Source organism: Pezoporus occidentalis, unplaced genomic scaffold (assembly GCF_034315485.1).
Source record: "Pezoporus occidentalis ecotype Australia unplaced genomic scaffold, CSIRO_AGI_Poc_V1 ctg132, whole genome shotgun sequence".
Lineage (NCBI taxonomy): Eukaryota > Metazoa > Chordata > Aves > Psittaciformes > Psittacidae > Pezoporus > Pezoporus occidentalis.
The window spans coordinates 705,105-728,042 of record NW_026913126.1 but is presented as its reverse complement, the minus strand read 5'-3'; the positions used below and the strand labels follow the sequence as shown (position 1 = coordinate 728,042).

The window sequence follows — 22,938 nt, the reverse complement described above, 5'->3', positions numbered from 1 at the left end:
AAACATGTACTATGGCATGTTATCTGTAGAGTGATTTTCTGTAAGTCTGTGGTAATAGGATGCAGACAACAGGTTTCACAGGGATTTAACCATGGGGGATTTTTTCCCCTTTAGCAACAAAAGTGAATCACTGATTGTATACATCATGGGAAAAGCCTGAGATAGCTCATTCAGTACCTCCCTTTCTACCCTGCCCATCAAAATGCCTCTCTGGCCAGAACCTTCCTCTGCTCTGTTGAGAAGGCAACGTATCATGTATAATCATAGAATCGTGGAATGATTTGGTGCAAAACGTAGCAGGGGAGTGAAAAAGTAAATGAGAAGTTGGTAAATTCAAACTTCTATGTGGGAAACTGGCCAGAAACCTGGAGATGTAGGTAGCACAAGAGTGGTTGTGTGTTTTCTGCTGGAATTTTTAATTGGAAATGCAGTCAGGTTGAGAAGTGGAGATGGAGGTGGCAGCACAAAGCTGGGGCCACCTAGAGCTGATAGGGACTGCACCTACCCAAATACGTATGGTCTGCTGTTGATGTACTCTGGAGTATTCAGGCTGCAGTCTTAGCATGCACTTGACTTTTCAGTTGTAGATAGAGATAAACAGATCATCCTATCAGTACACAATCAAAAGATAGTATACCGATAATATTGAAACACTTAACATAATACAGTATGAATGCAGAACAAATGGAAACAGATGTGGTTGTAAAATTGTTCTCATCAATGTAACACTTAAATGAACTCTTTCTTCAATGAAAGCAGTGTATATAAATACTTGTAATACTATTGTACCTATTAAGGACTCCAAGTAAATTTTTAAAAAGCTCAGATAAATAATGTTCAGTGTAATCTTTATAAAGCTTCTAAGCAACACAATAGCTCAGTTTATTGCTTATGTTTGAAACTGAAATTGCTATTTATTTACAGTCTTTGGAGAGATGAATAACTTTTATTGTTATTATTATTTTCCAATAGCCACCTGCAGCACTGGCAAAGAAACTGATAATATAAACTATTCTGTATTGTGATTAAAAAGGTGGGCTCATAAGTATGCATATTTCTTCATAAAAGACTTCAATTTTCAAATGATCCTGATTTCCATAAGTTTTTAAAGGCTTCTTACTACTATGTGGTCTTTTTTCCACAAGTTTCTTCTTACACATACCAAAAGAAAACATTTTAATACTTGTCTATTAAATATAAAGAATATATTTATTACATTTATAATAAACAATAAATATTTATAGTATTTTAATATTAACGTTTAAAACATACTAAATCAACTGAAGAATAGTGGTTTCAGCCCACAATTTTTCCTTGCAATGTGAAACATCTTTCCAGTATAAAAAGTAGTATTTGTTATGAGGAGTTACATCCTCTGCTCTTGCACTGTGTTATGTGGTGTGTCCCTTTCCTCTTGCATGCCAAAGCACTGCTGAATACCCAAATAAAAAAAACGTTCCAATACCTAACAATTGTCAGAAGGAATGTTGCTTTGAAAAACATTTTGATGTATGTTGTAAGTTCAGGAAAATAATACCCCGAATGAAATCACGAACCATAGAATAAAGCAGGTTGGAAGGCATCTCTAGGAGGTTTTTGGGTCTAGGCTTTGTCCCTGCATTGCAGCCGGGGTAGTTTGCTTAGGTGACTCAAGGGCTTCTGCGGGAAAGCCCTGACCATCTCCATGAAGAGAGATTGGACATCTGGGCATCTGTTCAGGATGCTTATTATTTGAGGAATGATTTCCTTCTGTTCAATCAGGATTTCTCTCCCCATGAGCTGCAGCTGTTATCTTTTGCCCCTCTACTGTGCACATCTGAGAAAAACCTTTCTCTGTCTTCATAACCGCTCCTGGGTTGTTGCTGACAGCAGTCACCTCCTTAGCCTCCTCTTCTCCAGGCTGAACAAGCCCATTTCCCCTAGCCATTCCTTATGCAGCACATGCTCCAGCCATTTACCCATCACAGTGGCTCACTACCAGACCCTCTCCAGTTTCTCAAAGTACTTGTTCTTACTGGGGAGTGCCAAAACTGGACAGAGTGCACCAGACAGGACCTGACGAGTGCAGGGTGAAGGACAACAGTCATATACCTTGCTCTGCTGGCAGCCCTCCTGTAATGCAGGGCCCAAGCCTGCTGTTCCCCTGGACCCTCAGGTCCTTTGCTGCAGAACTGCTCCCCTGCCAGTCCTCCCCTAGTCTGTCATGTGGCTTTCCCTGCATCTTCAGCCTTCAGGAGATTGCTCCGCCTTGTCAAAGCCCTACTTGAATGGTCATCTTGCCCTCCATCTTATGCTCAGTAACAACCTTCCTTTCCCTTAGTCCCTAAATGGGTGGAATAAATTTCATTACTTTTAGCTTAAAACATAATTTTTCTCCTTTTTTTTTTTTTGTTCTTAGATAAGAAAATCATTAACTTAAAAATAACCTCACTGTAAAGGTTCAAATGTGTCATGTTCTCAGTTTTCCCTGTATTTTCGTTTTTAACAGGTGAAATACGGAAATGAGATTCTGAGCACATTCAGTCTTTTTTTAATGTGTACTGTGCTGTCAAAGATCTGTTTTGACTCATAATGTAGATTTTCAGGAAAGATTGACAACTGATCCTTAAGTAGACCTTTTGAGATTAGCATTTTACAAGATCTGCCTTGTAAAGAGAATGTGTAACAGCAATATATAGATTCAAGTGGCCTGTTAGTTACATAGTGTCTGTTTTCACAATGGCCAAACCAGAAATCCAGAAGTGTATTAACACTTAGAAATACCAATATAGACATTTTAAAACCCCAGTCTATCTGATTTTTCTTCCAGAGAAAGATATGTTCTGTTAGAAGTATGGCATACTGGCTTATACTTGCCTCTTTTGAACACTTTCTTACTCATCTGCCATTGCCAACCTTTCTTTTTCTGGCCTTTTAGGGTCTGATATTGTATGCAGGTATTCATAATGAAGGGTGTCTTAATCCTGTGTAAATGCAATTCACAGCTTTCTGGTCCAGCAGAGAAAAAGTCCTAAGTATCTGTGTGTAAAACAAAACACACAGTCACAAACAATAGAGGAAATGAACCTAAACAAGGGATTTAGGATTGTGTCATGGGATTACTGAATAATGTAAAACTGAGCTACAGGAAATCCTGATATGAAAGGAATAGTATAATGGTCTTTTCATTATACTGACTATTAAGAAAATGAATTGATCCTAGGTGGATAATTATCCAGGCCTGGGGTTTTTTTAATGTCTATTTTTAATGATCTTTGCAGCAGTGTGTGCCAAGTCTTTGAAGGTTTCTGTTATTCAAAGGTGGAGGGAGGGTTAGGTTGCTCTTGTGAGAGCAAGCAGCGGTTCACCACATACGCTGCTAGAAGCTCACTGCAGGAAAGGACTGAATTTCTACAGTGGTCAGAGCAAGCCATTCCATGAAATTCAAGGACAAGAAGGAAAGTAGCTGAAGCTTATGGCATTTAAAGGGTCTTCTGCATTGCTGGGTGGAAGTAAAGGCCAAGAGGGTGTTCAAGCAGGGCACAGAAAAGTTTGTAGAATTGAAATCTATTCTTTCTTTTTTTGTGTGTGCTATAAAGGGATTTGAAAAAAGATGCCGAAAAAACCTCATGAAGATTCAGCTCTAGACAAATAGGTAGAAAAATCACTTTGAAATCCAGATTTTCTTAGTTCAGGCTTCATCTGGAAAGAATTGCACACAAGGGAAGAAACATAAAATGAAAGATAATCCTTCATTTGACATGGTTATCTTCTTAACTGCAATTGCAACACCTCTGCTATTTCAATTCACCTAGATTTATTCCTTCAAGCATACCCTTATCCATCTGTGTGCATTTCACACACTTTGTTTTATTCTAGTGCTTCCATTTTACATTTGTAAGCAAGATGTGCCAATAAACAGATGAGTACCTGCGAAAGCTTGCTATTGCAGTTGGCTATTGGGAAGGGGCAGCAAGCAGCACTCTGTCAGGACAAACCAGAAAAATACATTTGTGAGCAAATCCCAGATGGGCACAAATGCAGCAGCCTGTTCTGCTGGTTGAAAACATTAGTCTCTCAGCAGCCAAGCCCACTCCACAAGTCTGTAATGCTTTTCCTTTCTCTTTTTTCTCTCTTTTCTTTGAATCTACCATGGTTTTTAAGCACACAGAACTTCCAACAAACCACGTACACCTTGAAGCCTGAAAACAAAAAAGAGCCTTGAAATGTGTTCTGATCTCTGGGGATCTAATTAATTTACTGATAGCAGCAAGTGTTCATACAGCCCAAGCTCATTTCAGATGTGTCACATCATTTTACTGAACACGTTTTCTTTGTTACACCTAGTAGCCCCTAATAAATGGGTTGTACATTCTCATTCCGTATTTATTAAAACCACCTAGAAATTTTGTTTGGTTTAATTATAGCACTTTGTACTTTCCTGAAGTTAAAATGCTCTTCTGTTTAACTAATGGTGTTGATGAACGAACGATACACACGCAACTTCTAAAAGCACATTTTCACAACAAGCTGGTGCCTTTTTCATAGGATGTCAACGCTCTGGTGACAGGAGACAAAATTAAAGTTCTTTCTAGTACATCAGAAAAACACCTGAATATGTCTTGTTGATGTTCCAGGGCTAAGCAAGAGAAAAGATCTGTTTGAGGACACTGAGCAGCAGCCCTCTCTAGCAAGACATCAACTTGGATTTACTACCTGTTTCAATCCCTTTGGTTAAAACCAGTAGGAATGTTATTGTGAAAAAAAGACTCCTGTAGTGCTCTGACTCTTTTTATTCCAATGTGATTTTTACAGCAAGCTGTTACAGCAAAAACTTGAAGCATTCATTCACTTCTTTCTGTTGTGAAACATCAAGCACTTCAAGGCATTGTTAGTACATGATTCTGTTAACTGACATTTTCTTAAGTGGCCAACTCTTTTCTTCTGAAGGTTGTGCTGAGCAGCCACACATCAGGCTGAAGGCATCAGCTAGGGCTGGAACTTGATGATTTCCAGCCCTAGCTATTCTATGATTCTTTATTTTCACAGGACACCAAGCAGGTGTCCTGCCATGTTTGTCACACAACAATTTATGCTGGCACCACTGCTGGACTTAAGGCAGGTCTTCCTGGAAGTTATTCCAAATAGCAGGAGTAAATAATTGAGAGCCATGAGAAATACACTATGATGTTTAAAAGTATTCTGGCATTTTTATTTTGCAAGCTTTCAAAAGGATTACTTTCTCTTTGTGAAAATTTCCATTATTCTGGGTTTCTTTCCCAAGATCCTTCCTGATCCTGGGAGTCACTCCCAAGGAATAAACATACCTGTCAGAGCGTTTGCCTGAGGGATGGGGCTAAAGCTTTGGCTGCCTCTAATTAAATATCTCTAATTGTATAACCTAATATTTTTATGCTGGGCATGTGAATTTAGAAATATGATCAAAACCTTTGCATCCCTTTGCCCTGAAGCTAGGTTTTCAGGCTAGCGCCTGTATCAGACTGGTGGATGGAGGAGTCCAGCCTTGGGGCAGAGCTGCCATTCATCAGTCATTCTGCACAAGTCATGCTGGACAGTGCTCGTAGCCAAGCTTGGGAAACTGCATGTGGCACTGCTGTTGTGGATTGCTGTACATGGGCACAGTGCTGGTGGGAGCTAAGGCAGAAGTAAGAAGTGCTTAAAAGGTGGGATATCAGAATTTCACAGTTAGGGTCTACTCTCTCCTCTCTGGGTGCCCCTCCTACATATCCCTGTCCCCTTTCATGATCTTGAGTTTTTCCTGCCCTCCCTTCCCCAGCAGCTCTCTGTATTGTCCTCTGCTGTCTTTGTGATCCCTTGCCAGCATAAAAGGAAAAGATTACAACCTGTGGCTTCAATTCTCTGTCCAGTTTCAGTCTTCAGCTGTGAAGAAAAACAAAGCCCACAGTTCATGGCACCTCACACAGCTTCTCCTGCCTGCAAAAGCCCAGATAAGATTTCTGCCCTTTGAGGCCCTGCTTTTAGCTCATTAACACTGTCTGCTGCGTCTTCTCCCATGCTTTGTGTGCTGCTTGTACAGTCTGTGGGATGGTTCAGCCCCACGGACTGTGCTTTTTTAGCCTTGGCCTTTGACTTCTGCCTGGCTGCAGGACTCAGACTCATTGGTGGGGGATGTGGTTCCTCTCAGAAGGATGTATTTTCTGTCATCTCCTCAGTATCAAGCTGTTGTTTGCTCTCTGTGGCTCTCTGTCTTCAGATGATGGAACACGTTTTTAGCATTTCATAGTGGGTTCATTTGGAGATCTTCCAATACTTTCCTGAGCTGCCTTTTCATTACAGTCTGTGGTGGTGGTCCTGTCCTTTTGCAGGCACCCAACCACCAGTTTCAATGTGTTTGATGTGCAACATCAGAGCAGCAGCTTGCTCTCCCACAGTTTTACCTTCCTTTGCAAACACTGAGCAGTTAAAAACATTTTTGTTTCATGTTTTCTATCGAGAACAGCACTCCCTGCATTTCACTGCTCTTGTCTCTCGATTTGGCACTTCCTGCAGGCCTGGCTGTATTTTGGGGGTAGTACCAACCAGCTATGAGCAAGGACAATGTCACTGCACCCCATATGGACTCTCTAATGGGTACAGGTTTCTAACACATGCTCCTGGCTCCCTCTCTGCCACCCTACTGCATCTATGGAGACTCTGCATCAGGGCATCATGTCACAGCCATGTTCTCATCTTAAGTCATTCCCTTTCAGCCCTCTGGAAGGCTTCAGACTTTTCTGTTGGAATAACAAAGCACAATAGTTTCAATTTGTTTAGGTACATCAGTCCAGTTCAACTGTTCATTATCTCATTGTGTACATAAACCACCCACTTTTACATGCCAGACAGCTCTGTCAAAGCATCTACACCAGTACCTTAATGGCCAGGTGAGGGCCAGATGTACCATTTGGTGTTATGGCCTTAGGCAAAGAAGTAGCTAATGGCTTCAGGCAGACAATTAGATGCCATGCTGGAAGGGAGCATCTGAAATTGAACTTTTGAACTCAGGAGCTTCAATAAACATAGACTGGTTGTAAATTCTGGTTAATGCCTGGGCTAAGCAAAAGTGTCACATCCTGATATGTCCAGTTAATAAAGAGACATGAGACAGATTCAGCAGCTGGGAAGTTGGACTTCTGCAGATAGACCACAAACCAAGGGCCTGGGCTCTGGAGAGGTGTCCTGAAAGGCTGCGCCCTAGGACAGAAGAAGGGTGCCTGGAAGGAGGATGGTGTGGATCCTGGAAGAGGGGGCAGATGCTGGAGATCAGGGACACAAATGCCAGGGGATGCCCCAGCAGCACAGTTGGTTTTGTGGTCAGCAACAGCTGCTAACAGTTAGCCACAGTGAGGCAGGCACAGGACCATCCACCCCATCTCCGATAGGGAAGGGCGGTCAGTGCCTGGGGAGCATGTGTGCGGGCAGCATGGGTACGGGTGGGCAGCAGGCACGTATTCCACTGGTTGGATGGGTCAGTCCAGCTGGCGAGCCCCATCTAGCCTGTGGGTGGAAAGCACATATGGCTGCCAGCTGCTGGTGGTCTGTAGTGCCAGCAGGGCCCCAGTGGGGATTTGGTGTGCTTGCAAGCCTCCAGCAAATCCCAGCATCCAGACTGGCAGCAGGCTGGCATTTCGCTTACTCCCAGCCCTGGCAGTCATCAAGTCTGTCCTGCAAGGCTGTTGCAGCTGGTCAGTGGGCTTCAGCTGCTTCATGCTGCCCCAGCACTTACAGAAGTGTCACAAGTTCTCCTTTTGTAGTTTCTGGTGTTGTTTTTTGTTACTATTTTCCTGCCTTTAGAAGTAAATTTTAAAATATGAAAAGAAATTTTTGTACGTTGAAAAGATTCTTGGAACTAAGACTGAGAGCGTTTGTCAGAAAAAGGGTCAGGAATTCACAACTACCCCAAAGCAAGCATTTGGCAATGCTAAGAAAGTAAACATTTAAGATTAGATGCTAAATCTAAACACAGCGAATCACGCAAATGTATGCAGCTTCTAAGCAGTTTCAACTCTTGCCTGTAAGGTCACCAAAAGGAAGAAAAAAATACTTTCAAAACTCACCTTATTTGTCACGAGGGATGACAAATCCCAACAGTAATTGCAGTGCTACAGACCTTGGATGGTGACTGCAGGCAGATTTAGTGCAGTTTGAACACAGAAATACAGATCGAATCAGCCTAGAGATACCTATACCAATGTGACAAGGAGGGGTCCATGCAGGCAGTGGTGGTTCCTGAGCTTTAAGGCTGTGCGAAGGTATCTGTAAGCACATAGCCAGTGTCATACGAATTAGGACTAGCTGTCTGCTCTTGTGTGTCAATAAATGTGCACAACTGCTGAGCCTTTTAGTTGCATATAGTAAATCCTGTTAAAGTCCTCGTTAGGCTTATTAGGCTTAAAATCATGCGGGAGCACGTAGACAAAAGAGTCCTTCCTTTCCTGGGTCTAAAGTTTGCAACCATTACCATTTCTAGTAAGAAAAAATATCATATGTTCATCATATTGATATTTAGTGGCTTCATGAGTGCTTTGAGGTGGGTCACTAAGAGGTACAGAGACTTAATACTGGGGCAGTGCCATTAGGTGCACTTAAAAACCGGCTTGTACTAGAGGTGTTCTTTTGTCTAGCAACAACCTGAAGTTCACAGGCATGAAATATTACTGGCAAAATTAGCACCTGTAAATTTTGGCAGCAAAAGCTGCTGGTGGATAAAGAGTGAAAGGTACACTGGCCATCTTCAGTGCTTCTGCAGCATGGAATTGGGTCCCACTGCAAGATCTGTTACTGACTTGAGACACACATACATCTATTTAATAGTTTGATTGTACCTGGAACAGCTGGAAAGCACATAAAAACCTTGGCAAATTGGTAGCTCAGGGTTTTTTTTTCCCACCTGTGTTTTATAACAGTGAATTGTGATGAAGGTAGCAGCAGCTTCTAGAAGTCAGACCATGTACCCTGTAATGCAGAGCTTTCTGGTAAGGAGAGGATCACGTACTCACTGGCACCTCCTCAGGGGATGTATAGCAGCTCTTCTTGCTCTCACAGCATCAAGAGGAGCTCAGCTAAGCACTGGACATGGTACCCACCTTGGCCCATGTTCTGCAGCCAAACTTCTTACTTTTCCCAGGCAGAGCAGAGCTTACAGAGGAAGGTGAAACACACAGAGAAATTGTCATTCAAAAACAGAGATTCAGCTAAAAAGTAAAATATTGATTAAAACAAGAGGGCTGGGGATTTGACAGCTGTAAAGGTTTCCTGTGACATTCATACCTGTACAGTTTCAGGCCTTTTTGCTGGGGTAACAAAGCTGTCTTAACTGAACACAGGTAAGTCACAGCCCTACCTAAGTCTTCGGCTGTCCTACATTTGTGTGGTTAGGAGCCAGCTACATGCTAGGTCTTCATTTTTCCTACTTTCATTTTAAAACCCTAGTTACAAATTTTATGGGAAATGCCACATCTAAAACAACCAAAGTGTCAATTGGATGCGGTATAAAATAATTCAGATAGCATAATCCTGTTTTAAATACAACATAAAAGCCCCCACTGTTAACTTTCAAAGGTATAAATGAAATGTTGAAATGACACACTGAACTGAGCATATTGATTCTGCACATCCTCTGAAATAGAAAGTATCTTTTTACTGATTAACAGAAATGGGAATCCTTTTCTGTCTGTTTCCCTCTCAGGGATCCTGACGACCCCCAAAAATACAATATTCATCTGGTTTTGAGAACAAGCATCACAAACTGTTATATTAATGTAGTAAATTTTCCTAGCAATGTGTTATCAATTTTCAGGTGTTAATCAATGAGATTGATATCACAGTAAAATGACGAGAAACATCAATGCCTTATTAAAAAGCACACTGAAGCACTGATTCATGATTTTGTACCTTCTGCTTAGAAGCCTGAGACATCAACAGATTCTTCAGTGTCCTCATGCAGCATGCTCTTCTCCCCTGGCATTAGTGTATGAGCTAGTGTTTGATAAGGATTCAACATAACTTAATTCTTGTTTTTCTGGATGTCAATTTTGTTTTGCTGTATGTTTGAATTAACAGGTGTGTATGTAATATAGACTGCAGTGGATACAGTTTTAATCCTGTATGTGCTTCTGATGGAAGTTCCTATAACAATCCATGCTTTGTTAGAGAAGCATCATGTCTGAGGCAAGAGCAGATCGACATCAGGCATCTTGGACACTGCTCAGGTATGCTTAATTTTGGTTTTATGGTCAATGTAAGTTGCGACATAAGTGAGCTTGGTACAGCTCTCCTGTTTCCATTTTTGATCAGAAGTCACTGATCCAGTTATCAGCGAACTCCTGCCTGTATTTTAGAGTTTCTGACACAGAGGTATGTTTGCACTACATATATACGTGCTGTGTTTACATTACCTTTCTTTGGCTGCTGTTACCTGGAAAGACAAGGAAAGCTCTTACGAGGATCTAAGTGATAGTCCAATGTGTCTTACATGAGGGGGTGGTAAGAAGTATGAGAGCAAAAGGAATACCAGTGGAAGGGAAATGTTCCCTCTTGCTGCTGTGGGCTTTACAATGTGCTTCCAAGGTAAGTCAAGTTGGCCCTGATTGCACAAATACCCCTTTCTTTTTCCCATGTTGGAATGATCCACTGACTCCCTCTGGTCTACTGCCTTATAGTTAGTCATGTGCATGACTCTTCATCAGTTCTGGGATATTGCAGTTAGGACTTTCTCATGGGAATAACAGCTTTCCACCATCTCTTTGCCAGTTACATCTAGATCTGTAGCTTGGACAATTCCAAAACCAAAAGCAGACTGTCACCAAAATAACCTAGGCCCATACCACAGAAAAGCTGTAGTTCAAAGCCTATAGCTTAAGGTGTGCCAAGTCTTGGTCTGGACAGTGGGTTACTGACCTGGTGCGCAGGTTTTATGGGAGGAACAATGTGGGAATGTGTCCAGTTTTGCTGCAATTTAAGTAATTCTTTGACTACTATTCTGGCTTCTCAATGTAGTGGTCTGGAAATAAGCCGTTCCTAATAGCTATCAATGCATGTATTTATCTAGAAACAGATGACACGAACGCCGCTGGAAAGAAAGAGGATGGCATGCAGTATCGGCCAGAGGTGAAAGGTACTGTGCTGACTGTGTTGTTTGATTACAGTTTCACAAGACTGGAAAACAGCACACAGGTCCCTTCTTGTCTGCCTTACAGCTTTGACTTCTGTAACTGAGACAGAGCTGTTAACAGCTTCTTTCTTACAGCGGGTTGCAAGGCTGGAAAGAAGATGTGCAGGATTTTTTGTGAGTTTTGCCTGCTGTAGTCATCTAAGATGCTCAGCTGCTCACCATCCTATGCAGTGGTCCTAGGCTTAGACTCCCCACAAGTGCTGTGAAAATTACTGGAAGACACCAAGCTGACATTCCTGATGCAATGACATAAGCCTTCCTCCTGTGACCCCATCTTTTGTGTTAACTTCTGGGAAAAAAAAAAAGCAGATTCTATATTTGTTAGGTTATTTCAAAATATTTTTCAGTAAACTAATATGCTGACTGACACTGCTTAAAAATGTTTTACCTATATGAACCTTACCTTACCTTTAATAACCTTAGTATAAATGAAACAGGGCAGAGTTTCACTTTCTACTCTGTTATTTTACCTGGTAGTAGCCCATGTGTTAGGTACATTCTCAGAACAAAAATATATGCTTCTGCATGTCATGACTCTTGCTCGAAGTATGCTTGTCCAGTAGAAAAATGCCTCTGTCTTTTTCAAGTTACTGACAAAAGGCAGATCTGCATAGGTCTTAACATTTTCTCCCCTTTTCTCACAAATAATGGCACTGTTAGAACAGAACAGAATAGAACAGAATTATTTCAGTTAGAAGGGACCTACAGCAATCATCTAATCAGCCTGACAAATTCAGGACTGACCAAGCTAAAGCATGCTGTTAAGGGCATCATCCAAATGCCTCTTAACTTAAAGCACTGGCAGGCCTGGAACATCAACCACCACTTTAGGACGCTTGTTCCAGTGTTTGACCACCCTCTCTGTGAAGGAATGCTTCCTAAAGTCCAGTCTAAAGCTCGCCAGCACAGCTTTGAACCATTCCCACATATTCTGTCCCTGGATACCAGTGAGAAGAGACCAGCACCTCCCTTTCCACTTCCCCTCCTCAGGAAGCTGTAGAGAGCAATGGGGTTGCCCCTCAGCCTACTTTTCTCCAAACCAGACAAGCCCAGAGTCCTTAACCAATCCTCATAGCACATTCCTTCCAACCCTTTCAGTCCACAGACACCCACTACAACATCTCCTTGGTTTTGGTCCCCAAACCCCTCACCCAGAGGCTCTCAACCACATCAACACTAACTGTAAGGGCTGCACAGTCAAACCTTTTCCTTACATACAGCGTGAAACCTCCACCTCACCTGCCTTGCCTATCCCTCCTGAACAGCATGTAGCCTTCCTCCATCCCAGCACTCAGTCATGGGATTCCTTCCACCAAGACTCACTGATACCAATTACGTCAGTTCTGGGAACTAATCGGCACTTCCAGTTTATCCCGCTTGTTTCTCATATTACGAGTGTTGGTGTACAAGCATTTCAGGTATGCTCCTGAGACCTCTGTGCACCCGGGAGCAGTACAAATATTCCCAGTAGTATTGCCGCCCTAGGCAATGTCATGCCAACCCTTGGCTTATCTACTGCAATGCTGCTGGTATTCCCTTTCCCCTCTGATTCTAATTTAAAGCTCTCTCAATCAGTTCCTCCAGCGTATGCCCAAAGTTGCATTTTCCTCTTCAGGGCAGGTGGATCCTATCAGGCTGCAGCATACCTTGTGTCTCAAAGGCTCTGTCATGGTCTAAAAACCCAAAGTTCTGGTGCAAGAACCAGTCCTGGAGCCAGGTATTGCTATCCTGGGCTCACCTGTTTCTTCCAAAGTCTCCCCTCATTGTTGGGAGGATTAAGGAAAACGCTGCCTCTGCTCCCAGGTATTTCAGCATTCTTCCCAGGGCTCTGAAATGTCTTTTGATTGACCTCAGACTTTTTACTGCTACATCATCAGTACCCATGTGAAAGAGCACAAATGGATAATAGTCTGAAGCTTGTACTAAGCTCTTTAATCCTGTGATGACTTCCCTAATTCGGGCCCCAGAGAGGCAGCAAAATTCCCTGAAAAGAGGGTCCAATCTTCAAATGGGGTGCTTCCATTCTGCACAGGAAGGAATCACTGATGGTGATAGCTTGTTGTTTCTCCTCAGTGCCAGTCTTAATACATGCTTTGTTGTGAGGGGTGAGTATCCTCTCTGTTAGCTCTGGTCTTTATTTTTTACTGTCATTATGCTTGTTTTGCCTTCTCATGGCATCTCAGAGTAAAGCCATCCTACCATGACATTCGACATTCCTTTCATTCTTCTTGAAAAGCCATTCATTTCCAAAAAGCTCTGTATATTTTTCTTTTTTCACAAAGTCTCTTATTTTCATTCCATATGATGTACCATTTGGAATGGTTTAATGTCAATTTTCACTTACATTTTGAAGGCATAAAAGGCACCAAATGCAGTATACATCTTATTATGTGATGTAATGAAACACCACTTTTGGTTCCTATTCAGAAGAAGTTACAGCCTTTTATTCATTGCGTATAAATCGCTCTTGAAATCTAGTTAGTGGAAAAAACTTTGTATATAATTATTATTATTAATGTATACAGCTTGTGCAGTCTCAATTTTGTCAAATGATGTGCACAGAGGGAATATGCCTTGTGCAGAAATAGTGTTTTGAAATTTTTCAATGCAGCAGTCGTGTCTCTCGAGATAGTGAAAGCTGGCTTTGAATTACTTTTTCTTCCAGTACAAGAGAATAATCCACACTTCTGTTTGCTTTTGCTTTAAATTCCTTTGGGTTACTCTTGTTAAAGCCTGTTCTTTGAATGCTTAACACCTCCTAGTTTCTAGAACCGCAGCCGTGGCAGTCTCCCCCTCCCGCAGTGCAAGCAGTTTACTAAAGTTACATCATTAAGGTCTCTTTTCCTAGATTCAGCTGGCTTGCTGGTTTCGTAGTACCAACATGAGAATCAGGGTTTCAGGTGTTGTGCATGCCTCTTCCTTCTTCTGGTGAAGCATCTGAACTAATATATCTGGTCACTCTTTCATGGCTCCTATGCCAGTTAAACCTTTCACTTTGAAGCTATGAAGCAGTCTTGTAGGCCTCTCAGATTAAAAATGGATTCCCATCAATAGGTGGGTAAATGTCTGTTTTACACTAGGAATCACCTCCTACATTTAACAAGTTTTGCCTCTGACTTGGGTGGCCATGGCCATCTCACCTTTTAGGGGTCACATCTTTCACTGGGCCTCCCATTCTGCATTAGTGCGTGCATTAAAACGTGCATGGCACAGCTATATGAACAGAGTAAGGCCAAGTTGGACAGAGCCTTGGGTAACATGATCTAGTGTGAGGCATCCGTGCCCATGGTAGGGAGGTTGGAACTGGATGATCTTAAGGGCTTTCCAACTCTAACTGTTCTATGATCTATAATTGTACGTAGCTTGTTATTAGCCTTGGATCGGGACCAAATATGACAGTAATTACTGCTTGGAGGAGGGAGGCAACAGTTTTGGGATGAGACATCCCCACTTTTCTCCTCTTATACATGCCACAACATAGTCTATTGCATCAGGGCAATGGTGGACATCTTGTCAATGTCAGGCAATGTTCTTCCCTTTTATCAAGTCTTCCGTATCTTTGAAGCACAGCCTGAACCAACAGACTTCCTTATATCTAAAACCTCTAATAGATTTTCTTTTTCTCCTAGAACAAATTAGAAAGCATTTCAGAAGATGTTCAGTGAAGACCTAAACCAGCAGCTCTTTCTTGCTAGTGTTATTTCAAGTATCTGCAATTGTATAAGATTTATTCTTCAAAGTCCCTTTTTGCTTGGCACCTGCAGTTCATTATAATCTTGTACTTGTGATGCTATAGTCTATTGCTATGGAAATGAACATATTCCACAATTACACTCACATCTTTAGATCCCTGCTCTATAGAGAAATTCTTTATGAATTACCAAGTGTTTAGGACTTTTTTATAGAAAAATTTTGGGGAAAGAATGGTTGAAAATATATGCAGCTTTAGATAGTTTTAGTCACAACACAGAAGCATGAAAGATGTTGGCACAGAAGGGACTGCCTTCCTGTGCTGAGCTGTGCTGAGTTCCCTCTCCATAAAACCATTTCTCTGAGGAAGACCGGTGTTGTAGTGTGTTTTATTTCAGCTATAGTGACCAGTGGTACCAGTCAGATCTAGGCTTTATGGAGTTGTTTTCTGCCCAGTAATAATAAAATGTGGTTCAGATTCTTTCTAACCCTTCAGGATTTCTTTCCTCTGTTTAGGGACGGGAGATTGCTCTCTGTATTAGCTCTTTGTCCCAATGCCACTGACAAAGCTTCTGCTGATCTTCCTCCATTGGCTTGATTCTGTCATGAATACTTTTCTCCTTTCAAGAAACCTGACATAAGAAGCATATTTAGATGTCTCTGAGGATCATTTTTCAGTGCAGTACATTCTAGCAAATCTCTAGGTGCCTCTGAAACTTCGCCCTTAAGCTTTTGCTTTATTATTCTGTGTTCCTCTATTTGGTGCAAGTTTTTAAGGATATGCTTTTCTTGGTTGAGATTTTTTAATGAATATCATACAGACATTTATAATCATTTATGTATATTTCTTTTCAAGATGCCAGCGATCAAAGAGAAGACATTTACATTGGAAACCACATGCCTTGTTCAGAAAGCTTCAATGGCTACTGTATACATGGAAAATGTGAATTCATTTATTCCACTCAGAAGGCTTCCTGCCGGTAAGTTCTGCATGCCTCCAAAGTGTGCTTGAAATTGCTGTAAAGCTTAATCAAAATGCTCTCTAGACATAATTACAGCATGTACCAATTTGCACTTATCTAAGCAGCGCCACAAGAGCTGTATCCCTATGCTGTGGGTAGCACCCAGCTGCTCCCGTCATGTGGATGATAGTGCTCAGAGGCGACACTCGGTCAGGTAGTTCAGAAGCTTAATATCCCTGAGGAGTGTGGCCTTAGTGTTGTCCTCTTATTTTCAGCTGCTAAATCCTATCTGGAGAGAGAAAAACCCACAAAAAGAATGCCTTTGCCTTGCATGGTTTCTCTGTATGACTGCTTTCCCCATAGACCTCTCAGTCTGTTTTTATACTATCTGTGCATTTTATTGCTCCTGTCATAAACTCTCTCTAGAGTATCAATATCTTATTTTTAACATTAATTGTCCTTTTCACAGTAATAGGCTTCATCTAGAGAGTATAATATTGCAACATGTTCTTCAGCCCACGCTGTTTGTCTACAGTGTAATCTAGCAGCTCAGTACTCTCAGTATAAAGCCGCTCAGTGTTTCCTAGTTTACCTGAATGTTCCAGTTTATTTCCCCCAGACAATATTTTTCTTTACATTTCACCAACTGAATTCTGCAACTTTATTTACCTCAAAAACTAAAATTAATTTTAAAAGTTTTTACAGAAAATGGCCACTTTTTCTTCATGATATGTAGTGCCCTGCTCATTAGGAGCTTTCACTCCTGAACTTCTGTCTTGCAAGCTTGTACTTTCAGATTAATGTGGTCAAAGATGCTATAACTCTTTGCTTTCATTTGCTTTGGAAAATTCAGCTGTAAATCCATTAGATACTATCAGATCTTGTCCCTTGATCTTTATTGATCAGGGATATTAAGGAGGTGTTGCACTGCCAAGATTTAAGGGTTTCCAGACTGATCAGAGAGCAGGAAGCCCAAAAGGCAGAGCCAATATGGTTGTCAGCTTCAGCATGTGGAAGCTTATATCATTCCTTTTGCCATCCAAGACCCTTTCTTGTTTATTTTCACCTTTCCAGTAGGATTTACTTGTTTTTCTCTTTTCTTTGGACAGAGCCAAGAGAGCTCAAAATGGCTTTGCCTCTTTTGGGAAACTGGGTGCATCCGCCCACATTATCTTGATGGGCGTTATACAGCAGTATTTGAATACAGTATTCTTTTAATCTAGAGCTGTGTTTAACAAAATTTTAGATGGGTTTGTCCTCAAAATATTCAAAGTAGAGGTATTTCAAGGAAAAAGGTCCTGGCTGATTTTATATTTTTTTATTTCTTGAACTTTTGTTTTGCTGGAAGGCTCTAATCACATAGAAATGTATTCATTAATGATTCAATTACTGTTCTATCATGCAAATATTTATTATTACTCTAATAATTACTGACAGGCAATGTTTCAATGAATTTAGTTAATGTACTCTCCCTTTATATTCTATTCTACAATTACTGTTCCTACCTTCAGTTATTTATTTGAACAGCCTGAACACTGTCTCAGCACTGGACCTCGCGCAACAACCCTCACATGGTTCCAGTCAAGAATTTCTGATTGTCTGTTCTTAACCCTAAGTATCAGATCGCCTTTGGATTTTTCTTGGCTATTTAAATACTGATGGTCTCATATTTTATCCATGTTTCCTACTAGAGCAGAGTTAATAAGGAAACAAATGATTTATATCAGGCAGCAATCTGCTGTAGTAATCAGGTACTTCTACCAAAGAAAAAATTCTCTCCTTCTTTGGCAAGTAACATATCATGATGAATGCTGGGGGTAGATTGTTATTTTCAAATGCTTTGTGTTCTCATACACATCTAGCATGTACATTGCTTAATTTGGCTCTCATTTGCTGGTAGTGATCTATGTGAGGTTTCAGATGACCTAAAAACTGCAGCAAATACCTGCACAGGGCAAATTCTGACTTTGGCTTTCACTGAGGGCAATGAATCTCCTTGCTCATTGTACGGCAGCCCTCCAGGACTCGCAGCAGGCGGGTGGAAGGAAGGTTTTGGAGTAGGCTGTTGCATAATATTTAGTTTAGCAGCCTTTGCACATCTGTGATCTGGTCTATCTGCTGCTGCCCTGCAGTTCTTCCCCTTCCTTATGACAGGCTCCATCAGGGAGGCACAGATCAAGCCTTTGCAAAGAACTTCTTTACGCTGACTCAATTAGTTGACTGATCAGCATATTTTGATAAATCCATGCTGACCTCTGTTTATCTTGCTATTGTATTAATGCTATATTATCTTGCTATATGTTAATGCAGCAGAATGCTTTTTAATCTGTTCTACCTGTTTAAGGTAGCTTAAACTAGTGGACACTAGTTTAAGTGAAGCTTAAACTTCATCCCATCGCCAATATAGCTCTTAACACGAGCACTTCTTCTTTACAGGAATTCAATACTCCTGAATCTCCATTCAATATTCCTCAGAAATAATTTCCTGTGGCTTCAGTGTTTCTGAGAAAACATCTTTGAATTACTTGTGTCCCCTTTGCTTTGTTTTGCCTTCTCTGTTTTAAAGCAATTCTCACATTAATCACACTTTGACTGTTACCTTCTTTAATGAAAACAAAAGCGAAGTAACAATGAAAATTCAGTCCTTTCCACTAGAAAGGAGTTCTCTTCCTTAAATTGTTTCTTTTTGCATTATTACCAACTTATTCCCCACCCTCTTCCTTCATGTATGCTAATACACGTTTCTCTTGATTCTCTTCCTAATCATTACTGAGTTTACATGCAGTACACAGGGCTTTTCTTTAATAACTCTGCTCTTACAGGAACTTGTTTTATGCCTGAACCAAAACTCCTTACACAGCAGCTGATGGCTGGAGAAAGTAGAGTCACAAGATTATGAACATGTAAACCCCAATTGTTATCCCTGCATGCAAAGGGGGATTAGGAGTTGCATTAGCAGTTGCAGGAATGGCTGTGGAGTACTTATTTTATTCCTCCAAACAGAAATAATTCCTACCCTAGCACAAAACTTTTTGATGGATGAGACTGATTTTGTGTTGCATTAGGGTCTATCTGATCCAGTTTACAAAAGGGTTTTTTCTCTGCCTGTGTGTGAGCATTTCTTCTCCAGCTTCCTACCATACAGCTGGAGGCTAATTGTATGTAATCCAGTTGCCCTGGATGATCCATTTGCATCAGTGAGTTTAAAGGACAGCTGTACAAGGAACTTGCTCAGGGATGTGAGTGGTGGACTTCCATTCCGCAGAGTTCAGCTCAGTGTCTTGGGTGGCTCTTGCCTTTCAGTGTTGTGCTTCAGCCTCTCTTGCCTTCCAACATGAATTGCTCCAGAGCATGTTTTCTCTGCCACCTTCACTGCTGGCACATCTGGCATTCCCTGAATTTATGTTGCTGATCAGGGGCAGCCTCTGTGTTCTCATTGAGCTAACTGCTGCTTTGCTCTGGAAAGCTACCATTTAGAGCAGCTACTTCTCTTCTGCCTCCAACCATTTCTCCCCTGTCCCTAGCCAATTTTTATGGATTCTTCCATGGACTCCCACTTTAACACTGTGGGGCTCTGTGTTTTCTAACCTGGCCTCCAGTGAATTTTGCTTCAGTGACAAGGCAGGAGGGGTGTGATGCTCAGCTTGTCCGATAGTTTTTGCAGGATTCCACTTCTGTAGACTGTAGCTGGAAAAGAGATCTTCCTTTTCCCACATTTTTCAAGATTTCTCTTCCTCTTTGTCATGTCTCTCTCATGCTGACGTTGCAGCCGAATGAGCGTGCTGACATTGTGTTACCTGAGCATGCTTCTTTAAGCATGCTTCATTTAACCTCCTCTACTTATTTCACCTATTTGCTTTATTCTTCCTAAATACCGCCCCAATTTAATAATGATCCCATAAGTTTCTTTTGCCACATGAGGACATTCACCGTGCCGGTGTGTTCTCGGTCACCAGTAACCAAATCTATGAAAGCAGAGCATATCTCCACACCTCCATCTTCTCACCAACTCTTTCTCAGCTGGAGTCACCTTGAACTCCTCGTTTCATCTGCAGAATGACTGGGCTGTTTTCAAATTACAGATTCCCTAAAAGATCCCTTTTCTTTTTCAGGTGTGAATCAGGATATACTGGACAGCACTGTGAAAAGACAGACTTTAGTATTCTTTATGTTGTCCCAAGCAGACAAAAGCTTACGCATGTCCTTATTGCAGCAATAATTGGAGCTGTACAGATTGCCATTATAGTTGCAATTGTCATGTGCATAACAAGGTAGGTAAAGACAAAAACAGTGAAAAATTATGCACTGTATGGATATACTTATTCTGTATTGAAATATTTAACACCCATAATTTTATATGCTTTATCTCAAAATATCCACATAAAAAGCACCTGATGACTGAAGCTGTAGGATTATGTAACATCCTATTGCCTTTGCTTTTTTGGTCACAAAAGACACATTGGTTTAAACTCACAAACCACCAGTAACTGCTCTGAATCCCCAGACCAAATGCCCAGCAGAAGAGATCAGCCTTGAAACACATCCAAAAGGTCAGCTACTGCATTAGACCTTCCCTGAACTTACTCAAGCATTGCTGGTATCTCATAGAAGCTATAATCCCTACTCCCGCCCAGTGAAACCAGAGAGGTTGACAAGATGCTGCTCTTTGCAGTACCACTGTAAATGGTGTTACATGGAGGAAGGAGTATCTCTCACACTATATATGCTTTCTGGAAATTAATGTGCATCTAGTCCTGTTATTAGTCACTCTCCATGGGAACCTATTTTATACAATTTAAAGACACACAGGCACAGAGTTCAAGTTTCTAGGTTGTCTCAGAGTCTCACCCTGTATGAAAACTGAGCTGAGAGCCATGGATTCCTTTTGATGACAAGGGGTTAAGCTTGCTCATTAAGGAGTTGAACCCAATGATGTCTGAGGTCTCTGGGATAAATTAAGGTTAAGGTTGACTTTAGTTACCTTATAGGTTCATGAAGCATTTAAGTCCTATGCTTGGGCATCCATGATACATGTGGATATACACATACTTTGACAGCTCCTGCACTTATAAAAGAGTTAGTTACTTGGCTCATGCAGTTGATGTCATCCCTTTTTTACTCACCACCCCACTGGCCAAAGCACTGGTGAGAAGGCTGTGGTTCAGCAGCCCTCCTCTTTCAGCCTCCCTACAACTGCTCCCCAGCTCACAGTCTCTCAAGGACAGTCTGTCTTGCTTCACTGCAGTAGGAATGCTCCATTGAGCCTTGCCTGTTGCCTTATGGGTTAAGTCCCATCCCACTCAGAATTGCTGGCTTTTGTGAATCCTTCCTCAGCTGTGTGTCTGTCCCCAAGAAAGGGATCACCTGAGTCACCTTACAGAGAGTCCTGGGTGGGCTCTGTCTCAGGGGTGCCATGAGCAGCAGGACGCTTGGAGGTCCAGCACTTCAAAAGGCTGTTTGATCCAATCTTGCCATCCACTGGATTTTAAGTATGAAATATGTATGGAGTAAAGCCAGAGTAATTATTCACTGTGGCATGTGTTTTGCTGGGTCAAGGCTGAAGGACATAGCACCTTGTTGGTTTCAGTCTTAAGCTCAAGCAGAACTCCTTTCTGAGTGATCTAGGGTCCCATGGGTGTCCCCAGGTAACAGTCCAGTACTGAACAGCAGGAGCATCCCTTCATAAACACAGCTCAGAGACTCCTTGCTATTGTTCTGTACAGAAGTTTAAGTCAGTGTGTTATTTCTAGGCTTAATTTTATATGGCATATATAAAACCAGTCCTCCTTTTTCTTTATTTTTTTTTTTAACAGAAAATGCCCCAAAAACAATAGAGGACGTCGGCAGAAGCAAAACCTAGGCCATTTTACTTCAGATACATCATCCAGAATGGTTTAACTTAGTGATTTTTATACCTACATTGACCATGTGATGTACATTTTTATTATATCTTTTTTTAAAGAATGGAAATATTTATTTCAGAGGCCTTATTTTTGAACATTTTTAGTGTAACAATGTTGGTCTGTATTCTGAAAGCAACAGCTCTAACAGCTATGGACTGTTTTAGTATCTTTACTTTTATGTTTTTGAATACAGTAGTCCATTTTCTGTATCTGTATCACATGGTTATATAATAGACTTGTGCTTTATCCATGGAATGTAATATTTTTGGGAACACAGATTTATTCCATCAATGGTTGTAGATTTAAAAACAAACAAACAAACAGGCAACAAACAATAAACCAACAAAAAAGTCCACGTTACCTAGCAAACAAGGCATGAACAAAAGGTAAAAATGTTTACAGCTTACTTTTCTTATGAGAAACTAGAAAACACTGTGTTTAAATACCGTAGATATTTAAATGTTTTTGGAAGTTAGTAACTGATTTTTTAGACACTGCCTATCGCATGAACTGTGAAGCTGTGTGCTGTGTGTAGTTGTAACATATTTATAAGACGTGTGGGCTGGGTCTAAGCACTGCCATCTTCATACTGAATTCCAACAATTTATTTTTAAAGAGGAAAATATAAATTTCATAATTTGGGAAGTTACCTGGTAGAGCAGATGGCACAGGTCCAAAAGTAGGTCTGAGTAGATGTAGGTATTGTAAAAATTGGTGTTGAATAATTGAACACAAAGAATTGGAATAAAGCCTACTTTATCACTGTTAAAGCTGTTTTAATACTTCTTAAACTTTTTTAAAGCAAATACATGTTTTAACACCTACAATACTGATTGTATAGTGTTTGTGATTAAAATACAAAAAAAATAATAAAAGTGAATGAATTACTAGTGCTCTTGTATAGAGTATTTTCAAGAGCTAAAGAAGTCCATCCAAATTAGTCTGCTGGTCATAGTTATATTAATAGATCGTTAGTTGTCGTTTGAAAGATCCCGAGCTAAAGTGTGAATAGGATGTGTTCAGCTGTTTTAACATGTAGTTTAGGCTTTCAAAATTTTGCATGTAGGATTTAATAATTTGTTCATTAAAAAAAAGAAAAAAAAGAAAGAAATGCTTTCAACATTTTGAACTGGAAAAGCATGTCACACAATACAACGTTTTCACTATGTTGCCTCTGGTTTAGTGTGTTTATTTGTTAACCCCCATGTGG

The 22,938-nt window shown here is 40.9% G+C and overlaps 1 protein-coding gene across 1 annotated transcript in view; it reads left to right on the top strand.

Moving 5' to 3' along the window:
• The window catches only part of TMEFF1 (transmembrane protein with EGF like and two follistatin like domains 1), a 120,434-nt gene extending 97,595 nt beyond the window's left edge, over positions 1-22,839 (top strand). Inside the window, exons 6-10 of the mRNA XM_062608963.1 lie at positions 10,063-10,211; positions 11,051-11,116; positions 15,720-15,843; positions 19,938-20,096; positions 21,639-22,839. Coding sequence (XP_062464947.1) covers positions 10,063-10,211; positions 11,051-11,116; positions 15,720-15,843; positions 19,938-20,096; positions 21,639-21,723 — 583 coding nt within the window. The 3' untranslated portion in view covers positions 21,724-22,839. The remainder of the gene's footprint in view (positions 1-10,062; positions 10,212-11,050; positions 11,117-15,719; positions 15,844-19,937; positions 20,097-21,638) is intronic.
• Positions 22,840-22,938: the final 99 nt, after the last annotated feature.